Consider the following 18,004-nt stretch of genomic DNA (forward strand, 5'->3'; position numbering starts at 1 on the left):
TTCAAGAAGTACTTCCAATTTCTCGTCTTGGGTAGGATGCAAATGCCCAGACTCATATGATTTCAGAATATTTCTTGATCTTTTGGAACCTCATGCTCCCACTACATTCTTTAGTCTCTTCAATGCTAGGCAGGTTCAGCTCTAGCCACTGGGTGACAATATGTTGTGTATATCCCTGCCAGTTCAACATCTAGGACTTCTATCAGAGATATCCACAGAATAGCTTCTCACATGAAGCGCTTTTACCAGAGTTGGTCTCTGAGTTAAGAATTTACCGTTTGCAACCCAGGCCCATGCCCTATATATACTTACCTTGTTCTAGAGCCCCAGTCCCAACTCTCTGTAGGCTCTTCTGTTTCTCATTTGAGCTCTGATTACTCCTTCTATAAATCTCCTGTATAAATAGGGTCCTGTGGAGTCTAGTGAGCACTAGGATTGAGTCCTGCCTGGAATTTTTAATGTTTTTTGTTTTTTAATTGTTATTTATGCACTTCAGCTCCACTGTATTGAACAGTATATACTTGTTAACTTATACTAACATATCCTTGTAAAGCATGTTCTCTGTTATAAACTTTATGCCAAACACTAACTTCAATGACTCCTTCTCAACTCCCCCCTTAGTTGCCATGCTGTTGTTACAGACAAAAGCCCTTAATTTGTATTACAAATTATGTTGGAAGTTTCTTTATATATCTTTTAATTTACATAAATATTGATGTACTATAAATCTCACCTCTATTTTTTGTTAAAGAGAAATTATTTTTTTAAATATCTATCCATAACTCTTTCTTTCTTTCTTTCTTCCTTTCTTCCTTCCTCCCTCCCTCCCTCCCTCCCTCTCTCTCTCTTTCTTTCTTTCTTAGTTACAGGTGTACAAAGTAACGTATTAGACATTTACACCACTCACAAAGTGATATTCCCCCTCCCTAAATCTATTACCCCTTTGCTTTGTATACAGCCGTTACAATTCCATTGACTATATTCCCTATGCTATATTTCACATACCGTGACTACACACACACACACACACACACACACACACACGGAGGTCTGACAATTAAGTTTGCAAACTCATCTTAGAAAAAGTGCTACATACCACATTGCTGAATATCACTACGATCATCTTCAAAGTACGCCCTTTAGGAAGTTATGTACTGATGTCGGCACCTAATCCACCCTTCAAACTCTTTTTCTGGAATGGCCATCACAGCTGTAGTTATATTACCCTTAATGTCTTGAATGTCATCAAAATGTCATCAAAATGTCACCAGATCAGGTGAGTAGGGAGGATGTTCCAATACAACTGTTTGTTTACTGGCTAAAAACTACCTCACAGACATGCCTGTGAGCTGGTGCATTGTTGTGAAGCAGAGCCATGAATGTTGGCAAAAAATTTAGGTCTTCTAACTTTTTCACGCAGCATTTTCAGCACTTCCAAATAGTAAACTTGGTTAACTCCTTGTCCAGTTGGTACAAATTTATAATGAATAATAAATTTGATATCAAAAAAAGGTTAACAACATTGCTGCAAGAAGTTCGCAAACTTAATTGTCAGACCATATATATACATATATGTATATACGTGTGTGTGTATGTATACACACACACATATATATATTTAATTATAGTTGATATTCAGTATTATTCTACTTCAGCTTCAGGTGTACAGCGCAGTGGTCAGATATCTGCACAGTCTTTTTGATTTATTGGTATATATTTATTTATTGTATTTATATTATATATTTAAAATACCCCTTTCTTTCTTAACACTGTTTACTTGTATTTTCCACTTGTTAAAAAATCTTACAAGAGTTTCGAGTACTTATTAGTTTTTCCCAAGAATTAACTTTTAACTTGTGGATTTCGTGTATCTTTTATTTTATATTTGATTAATTTCTCTTAATAGCTTTAATTTCTTTATTCTAATTTATTTTAGGCTTACTTTTCATAGTGCAACTTCTTATTTAGGGCATTTGTTTCATTAACTTTTAGGCTTTATTCTTTTTTGAACATTAAGCATTTAATGTTATCAATTTCTTTTTAATATACCAATATAGGTGTATCTGACAGTAATGATATATAGTATTTTCTAAGCAATTATTATTTATTAAGGTTACTTTTACATTTTTTATGCTACTATTGTAAGGAGAGTTTTAAGTACACCAAAATTGCCTTTGCAGTTTTATATCTCCTATTGCTAAATTACACATATAATGCTCCAATTATTGAAGTTGTGATAAACAATTAAAATTAAGTATTTATATTATCTAAAGAGTATGATAGCATAGAAATAATCCATTTTGTAAGATTCATATAAAAATAATAATTACAAAATACTCTTGCAAGAGTTATAATTTTATCCCACCTCAATTTATGTCAATATATAGTCTCTTAAGAACGATCAATTTCTTAAACTGACAATAGATAAGTTCCTTACTGAAGAGAGCCCACTCAAATTTCATGGCAATGTTCTGAAATCCTGGATCATTGATTTAAAGGTTGAATTAAGTGAGAAGGAAATTCTACTTTCAGGATGCAATGGTAGTGGAAAAATCTATCTCCATGGACTTTCGCATATACCTCCTTAAGAAGGGTGAGAAAGAAAAAGAGGGAGGTCTTCTTTTCATGAAATTTCTCCTTAGATCCACTAGCAAGAATGAATCTCAGATTGAAGAAGGAAGTGTGTGAACATAGACTGATAGCATGGAGTGGATGGGAAAGGAAAGCCCTGCTTTCAGATGAGTGTGTACCCCATACCTTTGGTTGAAGGACCATAAAAAGGTTCATTTTAGACCAGATGCATTGTTTAGGAAAACTACTTGTAATGTGGAGACTTTCTAGTCATCATCTAGTGACTGGATTATTCTTATTATCTCAGCCATCAACTCCCTCTTGTTCTGTGCATCTTCACCTTTTCATTCAGTACTTGTTCTTAAAAAAATTATTGACTCCTTGAGTATTGAGTTGGTCTTCTTTAACTTTATTTTTCCTCCAAACTCCTTTTTTTCTAATTATTTTTTTCTCTAGGTTAGTATTTTCTAAAAGGAACCCCAGTTCTGCCTATAACTTTTCAACAGAGCTAAGCATGACGTAGTATTACATTTTTCTGAATCAATTGTGCAAGAATTTGGGCAAGCATGTTTTTTTCCTTTTAATGTAAATTCTAAACAAAAATAAGAAACCCATAAAAAAGCTGAAGACAGGAGGAAATACCACCGATACCTTTAGAAAGCCGTAGACTTTGTGTTCTCACTTCATGTAATTCAATAGCATGGCTATCTCCTTGTGCCGTTTCCCAAGGATCTGCCTGAAGTCAAGGTCCACTATAGTCTGCAGCCTCTTCACAGTGGCCATGCCTACAGAAGAGCTCATTCCAGCAAACTATGGCTCCATAGATTGGCTCCAAACTGTACCATGCCCCAGCATTCCGTCTGGAACCCAACCCCCATCTAGAAATCAAGATGGAATACAAATGGAGCTAGTCTGAGGAAAGATGGCTACAGTAAAGAATGGGAACGCTCCAAGCGCCAGGAACCCCACCTCTTTCTCTTTCCCTCTTTTTATCCTACTCTAAAAAATATATTTAAATGTTTAAATATAAGGATGTTTAAAGAAAACAAAACAATGAGCACACATATATATCCACTATCTAGAGTCAATCATTTTTAACACTTTTCCATATTTGTTTCACCTTTCTCTCTAATTTTTCCCTGAAACAGTTCAAAGCAAATTACAAATATTTTGACACTTTAGCATGCATCACTGAAAATAAATATGCTCACTTCCATTAACTTATACCATTATCACACTTTAAAAAAATAAAAATTCTATTGTGTCATATAACATTCACTCTAATTTCAAATTTCCCTTATAGTCTCAAACATATTTCAAAGCTTATTTTTGTAGTAAGACTAATCAATAATAAAATATTACACTGGTTGGTTAAATTTTAAATCTATTTTTCAAAATTGTTATTGAAGTATAAGAAACATATGTTTGAGTCTTTTTTAAATCTATCTAACTTAACCTAGAACAGTCCATCCTTTTTTTTTTTACATTCTTATTGAGGCATAGCCTATAAACATTAAAGTGTACCACTCCTAAGTATACATATAGGTTCATTTTTAGACCACTCAGATAAAAATAGAATGTATTTTCAACACTCCAGGAATCTCTCCTCATCCCTAAGCCTATCCCACCAGAGTAACCAATATCTTTTTTTAATTATGTTTGTTGAGTTGTACTTCACATACTGTGGACTACATATATTTTAAGTGCACAGCTCAATTAATGTTTGCATGTGTCTATACCTACGTGGCTTTTTCTCTCCCACCTAGAAATGGGACATTTCTGGTACCCCTAATGACTCCTTTAAGGCCACACACGGCTTCCCTAACTTCACAAAGAGGTAATCACTTCTTTGTTTTCTGGCATCACATATTGATTTTGTATGCTTTGCATTGAGTGTAATGGGATTATACAGTGTGTTAACTTTTGAATCCATTTTCTTCAATTCTGTGTTAATCCCATCAGATTTGTTCATGTGTGTCATTTACTCCTTTTTGTTGTTAGGTGGTATTTTCTTATATATGACACATTTTTCTTTTTTTAAATGGTCATGTTCAGAGGATTCTAGAGAACTATTTTTTTTTGAAACAGTTAAGGAAACTAAAATAACCAAACACTCATTATGTCTTTTCAATATGAAGTGTGCCACTGTGTAACCAAAGAGAAGAAGATGAAAAGTTTCTCTTCCTGGAAGTATTGAAGCTAATAATTGAAGAAGGAATGATAAAAACATAATACATCATTTTGAAATAAAGAATCTAAGTAATGTTCATCAACTGGCCATTAACATCATAAAAATGAGATAAATGGATATCTGTACCTCCTGTTGGAAGTACAATGTATCACCTATGAAATACTTTATTAAAAATATAAGACTTGAAATTGATCAAAGATAATCTAATGATTAATTTACAGGAAACAAAGAAATGTGATAGGTGACATCACGAGGACAAAATGAGCAAATTCAAAATACAGAAACTATATGGAACAGGCATTCTGGGTTCTTCAACAAACTAATTTTAAGAAAAAAAAGAATTTGCAGAAGGAAGTTAAAGACTAGAAGATATTTCTTAAGAGACATAACTAAATGCAAAAATGTGTTTATTATAGCCACTGAGAATTATAGAAAAGCTTTTGTTGATATGAAGAAGAAAAAAAGACTGCCTCATATTATTCTCCATCTTGTTACTCATTTTCCATATAAATTGTTTTGCTGAACTTTTTTTCGATTGTTAGGGTATGTGCTTTTTCCTCTATCTCAACCAATTGGTATTTGTGGTACTCTTATTCATCTTTCAGGTTTTACCTTGTCATTTACTTAACCTCTCAGGCAATATCAACATAATGTCATACGTTTATTTTGTAATATTTGTTCTCTTTTATAGTGTATGACAAATATGTGTTCTCTTTTATAGTGTATGCCAAATTATAGTTATTTATTTATATAATTTGTTTAATGTTTCTCTGTTAGTTCTAGAAGGGTTATGACTCTATCTTTCTATACTTATTCATTGTTTCACAACCAGTAATGGTGCCTAGCATGTAATACATTTCTAGTAACTGGTCAGTAAATGAATAAATGAGCCATAGATAATAAATATGTAAATTGAGTAATCAGTTTTTTATATGTTGTATATGTCCATTTCTGTTGATCATTTTAGAATATATATATAATTATATATAATATAATATATAGTATATATATTATATTAAAAATAAAATTATATATATATATATATTTTATATATATATATATACCTTTCAGTGGCCCTCATGACCCCACTTAGGTGACTTTATTGTCCTGTCTTGCTTTGTCTTTGACTTATCTAAGTTAACAGAGAGCCATATCCCTTGCTAGATATCGAGACCTATTCTAGTCCCAGTTGAGAGCATAGATGTTTGAGGACAGAGAATACTAATATAGCATCTGAGAATAAAACTCAGAAACTGTTTTCCACATTTTTTTGCAGTTATTCAATGCTTCAGTTACATTAGGATTTCTATAATAGTGTTTCTTTGAAAAGAAAATGTTTTTATTTTTTAAGAAATTACCCAAGAAGAATGTTTAAACCCTTTGTCAGAATCAAGGCTTAATTAAGCCATGAAGTGCCCCTCTAGGATGCTGTGTACTCGTTCTGGAGAGGCCTGGTGAGCAATCTGAGAAGATGACAGTGGCAAGCAATATGAGGAAGTCCAGATATTTGCACTGTGGCATCAGCAAGGTATAACAGCTGCAGGAAAAAGTCTTGGAAGATGGTAGGACACATAATCAGGGAGTTGGGGCAATAAAATGTACTGAAGTTAGGGAAACATGAAACCAGCATTAAGTGGTCAGATTTATTAAGAGAGGAACATGTCAGAGCCTCAGCTATAGAATAGAAAGAATAGGGCACAGTGAGCAACATTTGGTTAGACATTGAAGGATATTCACAAGAAACAAAGTAAATTACTAGAACAAGGATTTAAGAACTTAGTGAAGAACAAATATGGAAATAATGAGAGAAACTATTATGTGGTTATACATAGAACTCATCTCAAAACTGACCTGCACTCATGTTCAAAAGATGGAAAGAACATTATAAAACTAATGATTATTAACAGTATCACAAGAAAATGTGATAAAATGTTTCCAAATTCATTTCATTAATAATCATATGTATTTAGCACCTATTCTAAAGATTTAATTATTTGTTGGGTATAAATTTGTACTATATTGTTGTTACAGCTGATGGAGGGTTCAGATGAGAGGTAAATACAGGTCAGCAGTATATACAGGACCCTGTGAAAACACAGAAAGAAGACTCAGTACTAATGGTCAAGAAGGGCTTCCTGAAACAATATTTAAATTTAATCATAAAGACAGTTTTAAATAAAATGCACAGAAGAAGTTAACCATGTGAAGAGAAAGATGCAATAAAAAAAAATGTACAAAGTTCTAGTGACAAGAGAAAGCCTAAAATATTGGTGTCATAGAAAGCAGATTAATTTGGTAAAGGTATAAAAGGGAGATATCAATATGGCAAGATACATTACTTGGAGAAGTTAGCAGAGATGGGATTGTCGTACGCATTGAAAATAAGCAGATAGGGCAGATGAAAAGCCATTGAAAATGTGACCTGTGGTTTCAGAAAAAACACTAATGGAAACTACAAAGGGAGTTCAATTTCCCTTTTGAATGGATTGAACAAAAAATAAAATAAAAGCTGTAATAGACAGAATTTACCTGGAAACCTAAATCTCTCAATTTTTCTTTTCTTACAAGAATTATATTGAAAAATATTTTCAGAAGAATTAGATAAAAGATGGGTAATAAATAGCAAATAGTAACCTGACAAAACTACACAATGATAATTTTCCTGAAAAAGAATACATTTTAAAATGTTGATGAAAATAAATGGAGAATAATTTCTAATTATTTGCTAAAATTCTAAATACATATTTTATATTTTAAATTATAGCCAATTAAAATTTTATGAAACATTACTAATAACTTTTCCCCAGAATATGTAAAGTAAAATTTGATCAAACTACAAGGAGAAATAAATAAAAATCATAATCATATGGAAGTTATAAAAACATGTCTCTCACTGACTGATATTATAGGAAAATCCAATGTCAATAACAATAAAGATTATCTGCAAAGCATAATTAATAAACTTGAGTTAATGGATGAATAGAGAGCACCCAAACAACTGCAGAATAAATATTAATTTCAATCCATTTAAAAAATCTCAAATAATAAAGATAAGAATGTGTTCTCTGCTATAATCCAATCAATCAAGACACGCATAACTAAACTTGCTTGATGAATTTCAATTTCAATGCATGATCAAAACAATTCTTATCAAACTAGGAAGGGGAGAAGACATTATCATTCAGACAAAGTGTATCTATACAGAATCAACAGTAAGCATCACAGTTGATATGAAACTGTCAAAGCTTCCTTTTTGAGATTAATAACTAATCAGGAATACCCACCTTCAGCAATTCAACTGAATATTGTACTAGAGATCCTAGCCATAAGGGAAGAAAATAAAAGGTACAGGAGTTGAAAAGGGAAACAACAAAACTGCCAATTTTTTTTAATAGATGATATGACTGGTAATGTTAAAAAAATTAATCTAGTGATAAATTACTTCAACTAATAGTTTACTAATGCTGCTGTATATAAAGTCAAATAATACAAAACACAATTGTATTTCCAAGTCTAAGCCGTAAGGAGATATTATATCACATCTGTTAGGAGAGCTACTATAAAATAATAATAATAGTGATAATAATAATAATAATAATAATAATAATAATAATAATAATTGGTGGCGAGCCTGTGGAGAAATTGGAACCCTTGTATACTGTCAGGAATATAAATGGTGCATCCATTATGGAAAACAGTATAGAGGTTTTTCCAAAAATTAAAAATAGAATACTGTATGATCCAGCATTCTCACCCCTGGGTACATACCTAAAATTATTGAAATCATGCTTTTGAAGAAATTTCTACACACTCATGTTCATTGAAGCATTACAATAGCCAAGATATGAAAATCATCCAAAAGTCCATTGACAGATGAATGGATAAAGAAAATGTGGTATATACATACAATGGAATTTTATTCAGCCTTTAAAAAGAAGGAAAAACTACCATTTGCCACAACATAAATGTAATTGTAAGACATTATTCTAAGACAAATAAGTCACACAAAAAACTGCATAATTCCACTTATGAGGTATCTGAAATAGTAAAACATATAGAAGCAGAAAGTAGAATGGCAGTTGCAAGGGGTGGCAGGAGAAGAAAAATGGGAAGAGTTGTTCAAAGGGTATAAAAAAGAACGGGACACAGGATGTGCAGTTTCTTTCTGTTTAAAAAATTGCATCTCCACGTAACAAAAACAAAGAAAATATAATATAAAATATATCACAATAATATCAAAATATGAAAATGGGGCATAATAATGTTATCTTGCAGTGGATCTGGAATATCTCTATGTTCATCTTCACTGAGCTTGGAAGGTTGATCACGACATTTATCCCAGTTTGAGATGGTCTAATTGATGATTTACAGTAATGAACCACATAGCATTTCTGTCACAGATGGATCGCATATATGACAATGGTTCCATAAGATTATAATGGAGCTGAAAAGTTTCTGTTAGCTAGTGATATCATAGCCTCATAACATTGTAGTGCAATGAATTCCTTCTGAGATGGGCAACGCTGGTGTAAACAAACCTACTGTGCTGCCAGATGTAGTATAGCACACACAGTTATGTACCATATATGACATTTTATAATGAAAACAAATGACCATACTACTGGTTTATATATTTGCTATAATATACTTATCATTATTTTAGAGTGTACTCTTTGTACTTATAAAAATGTGTTTGCTGTAAAACAGTATCCCATGTTAACACTGGTAGTAGCCTCAGACATCTTGTGTTTAGTACATCTCTTGATTGCATCATGCTTTCTTGTGCTTGATTTAATCTCACACTGTTTTGTTCATCATGGACCCTAAGCATACGCCTGCTAATATTGCCAATAAGAGAACTGGTCAAGTAATTGACCTGGAAGCAATATTAAAAGTGATTAAGGACAATGAAAGTGGGAAACTAGTAATGGTTATTGATTTCCAGTCAGGCATGTCCCATTACAATAGTGCTATGATCTTGAAGAACAAGATGAAGTGATGGAAGCTGTTAAAGGACCTGCTTATTTTAGAGGCAATGAGACTAATGAAAATTCACGAAGGGCTTGTATCAGGTATAGAGAAATATCTAATAACCTGTTATCCCTCTCAGCATTATGACAATGACAACCAAAGCAAAAAGTTTTTGATGTTGAAAGAGAAGGCTGGACCTGACTACAATGCTAAATTTACTGCTTGCTTTTGGTGTTTTAAATTCAAGAATTTTTATTTATTACATAATGTGAATGTGAGTGGTAAACCTGTGAGAGCTAATGTGAAGGTAGCTGAAGAATTTTTGGAAACTCTAGATAAGCTTATTATGGAGGAAAATTACTTGCCAGAAAAAATATTCAATATGGATGAAATCTCTCTATTCTGGAAACAGATGCCTAGAAGGACTTTCCCCCTCAAGGAGGCCAAGTCAATGACAGGTTTCAAGGCTTTTAGGAACAGAATAACGGTCTTGGAGGCAATGTTAAGGCTCTACAGTGAAACCCTTTGTGATCTGACACAGTGAGAACCCCAGGGCCTTCAAGTATATCAGTAAGCACACACTGTCAGTGAACTACAGGAGCAGTAAAAAGTCATAGGTGACTGAGCTCCTCTTCTAAGATGCCCCTATGAATTGCTATGCCAGAGGAATGGAAAACTACTGTTTAGATAATAACGTACCTCTCAAAATTTTGCTTATTGTTGATAATGCTCCTTTTATTGGTGAGCTTCCTAATATCAAAGTGGTGTTTCTTCCTCCAAATACCACCTCGTTGATCCATCAATGGATTAAGAAGTTATAGCAAATTTTAAGGCCTATTATCTTTGCCCAGGCTGTTGCTGCAACTGAGGAAGACACTGATGCAATTCTGGAAGAATTACAATATCTATAGCTGCATCAAGATCCTTGCTTGGCCTTGGAGTGATGTCACCAAATGTGTATGAATGGCATCTGGAAGAAGACACTGGAGATGTCCATGACTTCAAAGGATTTGCCAAGGATAAGGAGGTTGCAAAAATCAACAGGGCTGCCATTGAGATAGCAACTTTAACCTGGGTGTGTTTAAGGAGGCCATTGAGGAGCTCCTAGTGAGGAACTAGTCAGTTCCATTGAGGAACTGACTAGTGAGTTGTTGGAACTGGAACAGGCATGCATAGCTAGAAATGACACAAGAGAAAAGGAAACTACAGAAGAAGAAAAAAAAAGAAAGAAAGAAAATTCATAGTAAAAGAGTTAGCAGAAAGTCTTCCAGGTTTCAAAAACAGTTTGACAACATGGACCCCAACACCAGAAGGTTTTCATTAATAGAGAGGAATGTTCATGGTGCATTATCTTCTTACAAGAAAATCTATGATAAAAAAAAGTAAAGGTACAAACCAAGCATACCATCATGGGCATATTTCTGGAAACAATGACACCTCCTCAAGAAGAACTTCAGTCAGGTTTTTCAGAAAGTATTCCAGAAGAAGGCACTGTTATCATAGGTGATGACATCTCCATGTGTGTTATGGCCCCTGAAGACCTTCCAATGGGATGAGATGTGGAGGTGGAAAATGGTGTGATTGATATCCTGACCCTGGGTAGGCCTAGGCGAATGTGTCTTTATGTCTTAGTTTCAACAAAAAAGCAAAAAGTGGAAAAAAAAAATAGAAAAACGCTTATAGAATAAGGGTATAAAGAAAATATTTTTATGCAGCTGTGCAATGTGTTTGTGTTTTTACAAGTGTTACTACAAAAGAGTCAAACAGTTTAAAAATTCAGACATTTACAAGATAAAAATGTTACAGTAAGTTAAGGTTAATTTATTATTAAAGAAAAATGTATTTTATAAATGTAGTGTAGCCTAAGTTTACAGTGTTTATAAAGTCTACAGTAGTGTACAGTAATGTCCTAGCCTTCACATTCACTCGCGGCTCACTCACTGACTCATCCAGAGCAACATCTAATCCTGCAAGCTCCATTATAGCTAGTGTCCTATACAGATGTACCATTTTTTATCATTTATATCATAGTTTTCTGTACCTTTTTATGTTTAGATATGTTTAGATACACAAATACTTATCACTGTGTTACAGTTGCCTACAGATTTCAGTACAGTAACACGCTGTATGGGTTTGTAGTCTAGGAGCAACAGGCTGTACCATGTAGCCTAGGGGTGTAGTAGGCTCTACCAACTAGGTCTGTGTAAGTGTACCCTACGATGCTTGCAACACAAAAAATTGCCTAACGACACATTGCCTAATGACAGATTTCTCAGAATGTATCCCCGTCATTAGGCGATACATGGCTGTGTAAGATGCAATGTAAAGTTGAAACTCCTCTGAAAGTACTCTGCTCTAGCTGATTATCTACACATCATTCAAGGACGTACGATTGATGGTTTTCAGTCGGTTTAGCCAGTTAAACAGCCTATTTTTTTTAATTATGCAAGTTGAAGGCTATAACAGTTCCCTCAGTGGAGTTATGCCTAGAATCCCCTGGAATCAAGACAACAAATACATAACTTAGTGGTTCATAATACAAATGAAGTATATTCTTCCGAGAGGAACCAGGGGTTGTGCCTGGAAGTCTGAACTCCTCAGTGGTTGCCAATACTTTCTCTCTCCTGCTATATTTAGCTATCCTTTAGCTATATTAAAGACTTATGTGAATAAGAAACTGTGCAGTTTCATACATTTTTACTGATTCTGTGTAATTATTATACTTAATAATAAACATAACTTAATATGTGTCAAACTTCTACAAAGATAATTATAAAACGTTTTAAAGAAAAATATAATTAAAATAAGCAGAGAAATACAATGTTATTTGATTGAAAGTCTCGTTATCAATGTGCTAATTCCCCTGTAGCTCATCTATAGTTACAATGCAATCCTTATGACAATGAAAATAGGAAGTTCTTGTCAAGATATTTTATAAGGACAGGATTTATCATCATGTTAAAAAGAATAGAAAACCCCCAAACATATATGAAACAATAATTTTCAGATAAACAACAGGTAGCACAGGTATATAATTCCCAAGAAGGGGAGAAACAAACAAGATGGATCCTACAATTTATACATCTTACTGCTTCTTTGCTGCATGAGATGGTGGATCCAAAGTGAGCCTAACACTCTCAGTTAAGGAAATACAGATTAAAATGCAGGGAGTTGATGTTAGCTAGCAATTGCAGGATAGATTACCAGAGAAGAGAGAGATATGCACACATATTTTTGTAATTCAGCGAGGGCTTCCCACAAGTGTTTGGCTGGTGATGATAGATGTGTGCAAGGAAAATATCTCAGGCTGGAGAAGGAACCACTAAAAACCAGTAGTTAAACAATTCCAGAGTTGACACAAGGCTAAGAACTATTGAAATTCCCATCAGAGTGGAAATAATTCATAACATATAGAGTTAGATAGACTCCTCAGAGGCTTATCCTAGTCATGGAGCTAAATTAAATCTAGACTAGCAGCTGCTGTGCAACCACCCTAATAAATCTGCATAGCAAACCTTGAAAGTAACCAGTTGATTCCTAGTAACCTAACTCCGTGCTTTAACAAAACACTACAATTAAAGTAATACAACAAAAGGCAAAAACAATGAAAAATATACCTGTCATCCAAACAAAATTTTGAAGCATACAGAGAAGCACAAAAATATGACCCATAGCCAAAAGACAAATCCATCAATAAAAACATGCCTAAATTTCATAAATGAACTTGCTGAAAACCAGAGATAAAAATGCAATATGCAAATGCGTATGCAGAGATGAAAAATAATGGCAGATAAATACAGAGAAACATGATAGTAGCTTTTTTCAAAAACTACACGGGCAAAAATTAAATGGGGTGCCACATTTAAAGAACTGAAGGGGAAAAAAATAGAACAACTTCAAACGGCTGACCCATGAAAATTTCATTTAAAACTGAAAGCAAAATAAAAATATCTCAGACAGAAAGAATTTGAGATCACTTATTGCCAGCAGATCTGCACTATAATAAATGCTAACGTTCTTCTGATAGAAGAAAAATAGAATCAGATGGAAAAGTGGATTTTTCATAAAGGAATGCAGTGACAGAAGAGATAAGTGTGTGGCTAAATGTACGCACTGCTTCTCATTTTAAAAATATTTCCTACAGATAATTGAAAGAACTTCTGATTATAGATATTTAACAGTGTTGACAATTCTGCTCAGCCAAAATAAGTATAAAAGTGATAAATTATAAGTATAAAAATTGATGTTAAAATTTGAACCATTTCATGCACTGGAAACTGATCAAAAGCAAACAAATTAAGAAGACTTTATTCTTTTTTTAAAAAATGCTAGAGTTTTTGGTAATAATAGTGGAAGTATGTTGTCTTCTTGCCTATTCTCACCCCAATCCTCAGGTTAGTCAATAACTTTACCAGTGAGGCAGGCTGGATGTGAAAACTAGCAGCTTTTCTGGAAGAGGTGATAGAGTTTGAGTGTTTGACACAAACTTGCATCATAGCCAGCAAAAAGTTGTTACATTTGGTTTTGAGTAAATGGACAAAACTGACAGTTTTATTATTATAAGACTGTGGTTTAGTTAGGGCAAGTAGTAGACCAGAAAGAAGTTTAATGTGTAAATCCTAGAAATTAGAGAGACACAGAAGGTCAGAGACAAACTCTGTTTATACCTTGGCTAAATGAGAAATTATGAGTGTGTGTGTGTGTGTGTGTGTGTGTGTGTGTGTGTGTGTCTGTGTGTAGGAGGGGTGCTGAAAGAGCCCAGTGGAAAGAGAAACCCAAAGGAGATTTGAGCACTTAGTAAAACTGAATGCTTTCACCAATCCACACAGCTATTAATTGCAAGAAGGTGGAAGTTATATAGGCTTAAAGAGTTTGAGCATAACCTGTTCATAAATCATTGGCAAACCAATATGCTATCCAAACTTGGAAGGAAACTCTAAAAAGCTAAAAATTTAAAAAAAAAAAATTAAGATTGAAAAAAAAACCACAGCATATATATCAGTGGCCACATATCATGGAAAAGACTGATTAAATGCAAGCAAGTAACAAAAGGAAAAAAGTAAACAAAAACTTCAGAAAATACAAGATATCCATAATTGCTAAAATATATTATATAAAATTGCATTTTTTTTTAAGTTTAATGTACTTTAATAGCAAACTTACAGGAACAGCACAGAAGACAGACAACATTAAAAACATGTACTTGCATGTAGGACAACTCAGAAAAGTATAGCGAATGGATGGAATCTACTGTATGATAAAAATGCTACAAACACCATTTAGTTGCCATCAATAAGAAATTTACTTGTTTTAAAAAAATCCAAATGCTGGCATTGTCCAGAAAAATTTAACAGGTTTATTTATAATTGTTATAAAGTTGAACTGCTGAAACTTGTTTTGTTCACTGAAACTTTTGACTTGCATTAATGCTTTGTCCCCGCATTTATATTAAAAATTCACACACAAATGAAAATGGAAAAACTGCCAATACCTGATTTCTGTCCCCTATTTTTCCACTTGCAATCATATACTTAGGTACCTTTTGACCCCATGGAAAAAAAAATAACTAACATTCAGAACTACCAATAACAGGAAGAAGAGAACTTTTTTTTTTTTTTAAAGAATGAAATGTTTCCCATCATAGTAGATTCTTAAGCACGTTCTCCATGTATGCGGCGTGCTAGCTGGATGTCTTTTGGCATAATTGTTACACGTTTGGCATGGATAGCACACAGGTTGGTATCTTCAAAAAGGCCAACCAGGTAGGCCTCACTTGCCTCCTGCAAAGCACCAATAGCTGCACTCTGAAAGCGCAGATCTGTTTTGAAGTCCTGAGCAATTTCCTGAACCAGACGCCGGAAGGGAAGTTTGCGAATCAGAAGTTCAGTGGACTTCTGATAACGTCTAATTTCATAGAATGCCACGGTACCAGGCCTGTAACGATGAGGTTTCTTCACCCCTCCAGTAGAGGGCGCACTCTTGCGAGCGGCTTTTGTAGCCAGTTGCTTCCTGGGAGCTTTACCACCGGTAGATTTGCGGGCAGTCTGCTTTGTTCGAGCCATGGTATAGAGACCTCCTTACTTACCCCACTTCTCCTTCGGCTGGAGCTCGGCGAGCTAGAGGTGGCGCTGGCGTTAGAGAGCGACGGCGGCCAGCGGCGGCTGCGAACCAAAATTGCATTTTTTAATTGAAAGTTGAGACATGCATTAAAACAGGAATGTAAAACAAAATTGAGGAAATATAGTCACTAGAAACTAACTCTGTGTGGACCCAGATGTTAGAGTTCATAGAAAATGACTTTAAAACCACTATTATAAATATACTGAATAATTTTTAAAAGATTGTGTTCAAATAATAAAAGGATAATATGATAATTACTGAAAAAATAAGGTATCTTAATAGAGAATCAAAAACTATAAATGAAAACAAATGAGAATTCTTAGTTAAACATTAAAATGGCCAAATTAAAAGAACAAACAAAATCACAAGATGGATCCAACAGCAAATTTAAGATGGCATATGATAGAATTAGTAAATTTGAAGATGAATCAACAGAAATTATGAAATACCAAGCAATGAAGAGAATAATGATTGAACACTACTGAATAAATCTTCAGAGAACTCTGGGACCGTATTAAGCATATCAAAAACAGAGGAGATGAAAAGACAGAAAAGAAAGAAGTAACTGAAAACTACCCACATTTCCCATATACATACACAAAAATCTAAAAATCCATGAGGCTCAACCCCAAGCAGGTTACTCATAGAGAGAACCATGTGTACACACATTGTAATCAAGCTGATGAAAGCTTAACACAAAAATAAAAGTTTGAAAGTATTCAAGTCAACAGGAAATGACACCAGACAGTAACCTGAATCCACAGATAGGAATAAAGACAACCAGAAATGGTTATATAGTGTAAAATATGATTTACTCTACTTAAAATTATAAGTTTATTTAAAGCAATAATTCTAACTTTGTATTTGCATATGTGTGTGTAATAGTACAAAGGAGACAACAATAAACAGAAGAATGAGAGCTATAAGTATACAGAATTAAAGTTGGTATATTTTATTAGACTTAACTTAGTATTAACCTGAAATAGTTTTGTTAGTTAAAGATGCCGATTGTTACCCCGAGATTGGTCACTAGATCAATGTAAAATATATAGTAAATATTGGAACTTTAATCATATGCAAAAAATAAATTTTGTTCAATAAAAGAACATGGTGGAGAGGAATGAATAGATATGTCTAGAAAACAAATACCCAAATGGCAGATATAATCCAATAATATTAATAACTACATTAAATATGAATTGACTAAATATCTAATTCAAAAAGCAAATAGTTTCAAAATGAATTTAAAAAGCAAGATCCTAAATAACTAAAGCCATTAGGTTGTCCTCATTTTGTTCATGCTGAGCATTTTCAAATGCAATTATGTACTACTTTCTGTAACCACTTATATAACTTTCTGTATCCTTTGTGATTAACAAAATTTTATATCAACAGAAAAAAAATGACAAGATGGAGCTGCATGTGTACAAGAACACTTTAGATTCAAATAGGTTAAAAGTAAAAGAGTGGAAAAACATATACATGATAAAGTAAATTTAAAGTAAATTCTCTCCAATAAGAGAATGAGTACATTATCAGAAAAAAAAAAAAGACATTATAACTAGGATTACTACTAGAGAAAAAGAGGATAGTTTATAATTAAATTATTATTGAATAAGGGAGCTACATATACCGAAACAAAGCTCTAAAATGCACGAAGAAAAAAAGTGACACTTGACAGGAGAAAAAAGAATCTACACTAATAGTTTTAAAATTTCAATACTCTTAGTAATTTACACAACTAGACAGAAAATCAGTAAGGATGTACACGTACAAGATTTAACTAACACTATTAAAATTACCTTACACATAGAATATTCTACCCAGTATTAGCAGAATACATATTCTTTTCAAGTACATATGGGATATTCAGGTTGGTGATATAAGGCCATAAAAAAAGTCTCAATAAATTCAGAAGGACTGAAGTAATACAGAGTATGTTTTACAAATACTAAGGAATTAAATTTGAAATCAACCACAGATATATATATATATACACACATACACACACATATATATGTATATATACACATATATATGTATACATATATATGTATATGTATATATATGTGTGTATATGTATATATATGAAATTATTAAATATTTATAAATAATAAATACATCTAAATAACCCACAGGTCAAACAAGAAT

General features: G+C 33.2%; 1 protein-coding gene across 1 annotated transcript; it reads right to left on the minus strand.

Annotated features, from left to right (window-relative positions):
• Positions 1-14,954: 14,954 nt before the first annotated feature.
• On the minus strand, positions 14,955-15,815 carry LOC117029793 (histone H3.3A-like). Its single transcript, XM_033118967.1, has one exon. It carries the CDS (start codon positions 15,793-15,795, stop codon positions 15,385-15,387), a length of 411 nt encoding a protein of 136 aa, XP_032974858.1. The 5' UTR covers positions 15,796-15,815; the 3' UTR covers positions 14,955-15,384.
• Positions 15,816-18,004: the final 2,189 nt, after the last annotated feature.

Source organism: Rhinolophus ferrumequinum, chromosome 11 (genome assembly GCF_004115265.2).
Source record: "Rhinolophus ferrumequinum isolate MPI-CBG mRhiFer1 chromosome 11, mRhiFer1_v1.p, whole genome shotgun sequence".
Lineage (NCBI taxonomy): Eukaryota > Metazoa > Chordata > Mammalia > Chiroptera > Rhinolophidae > Rhinolophus > Rhinolophus ferrumequinum.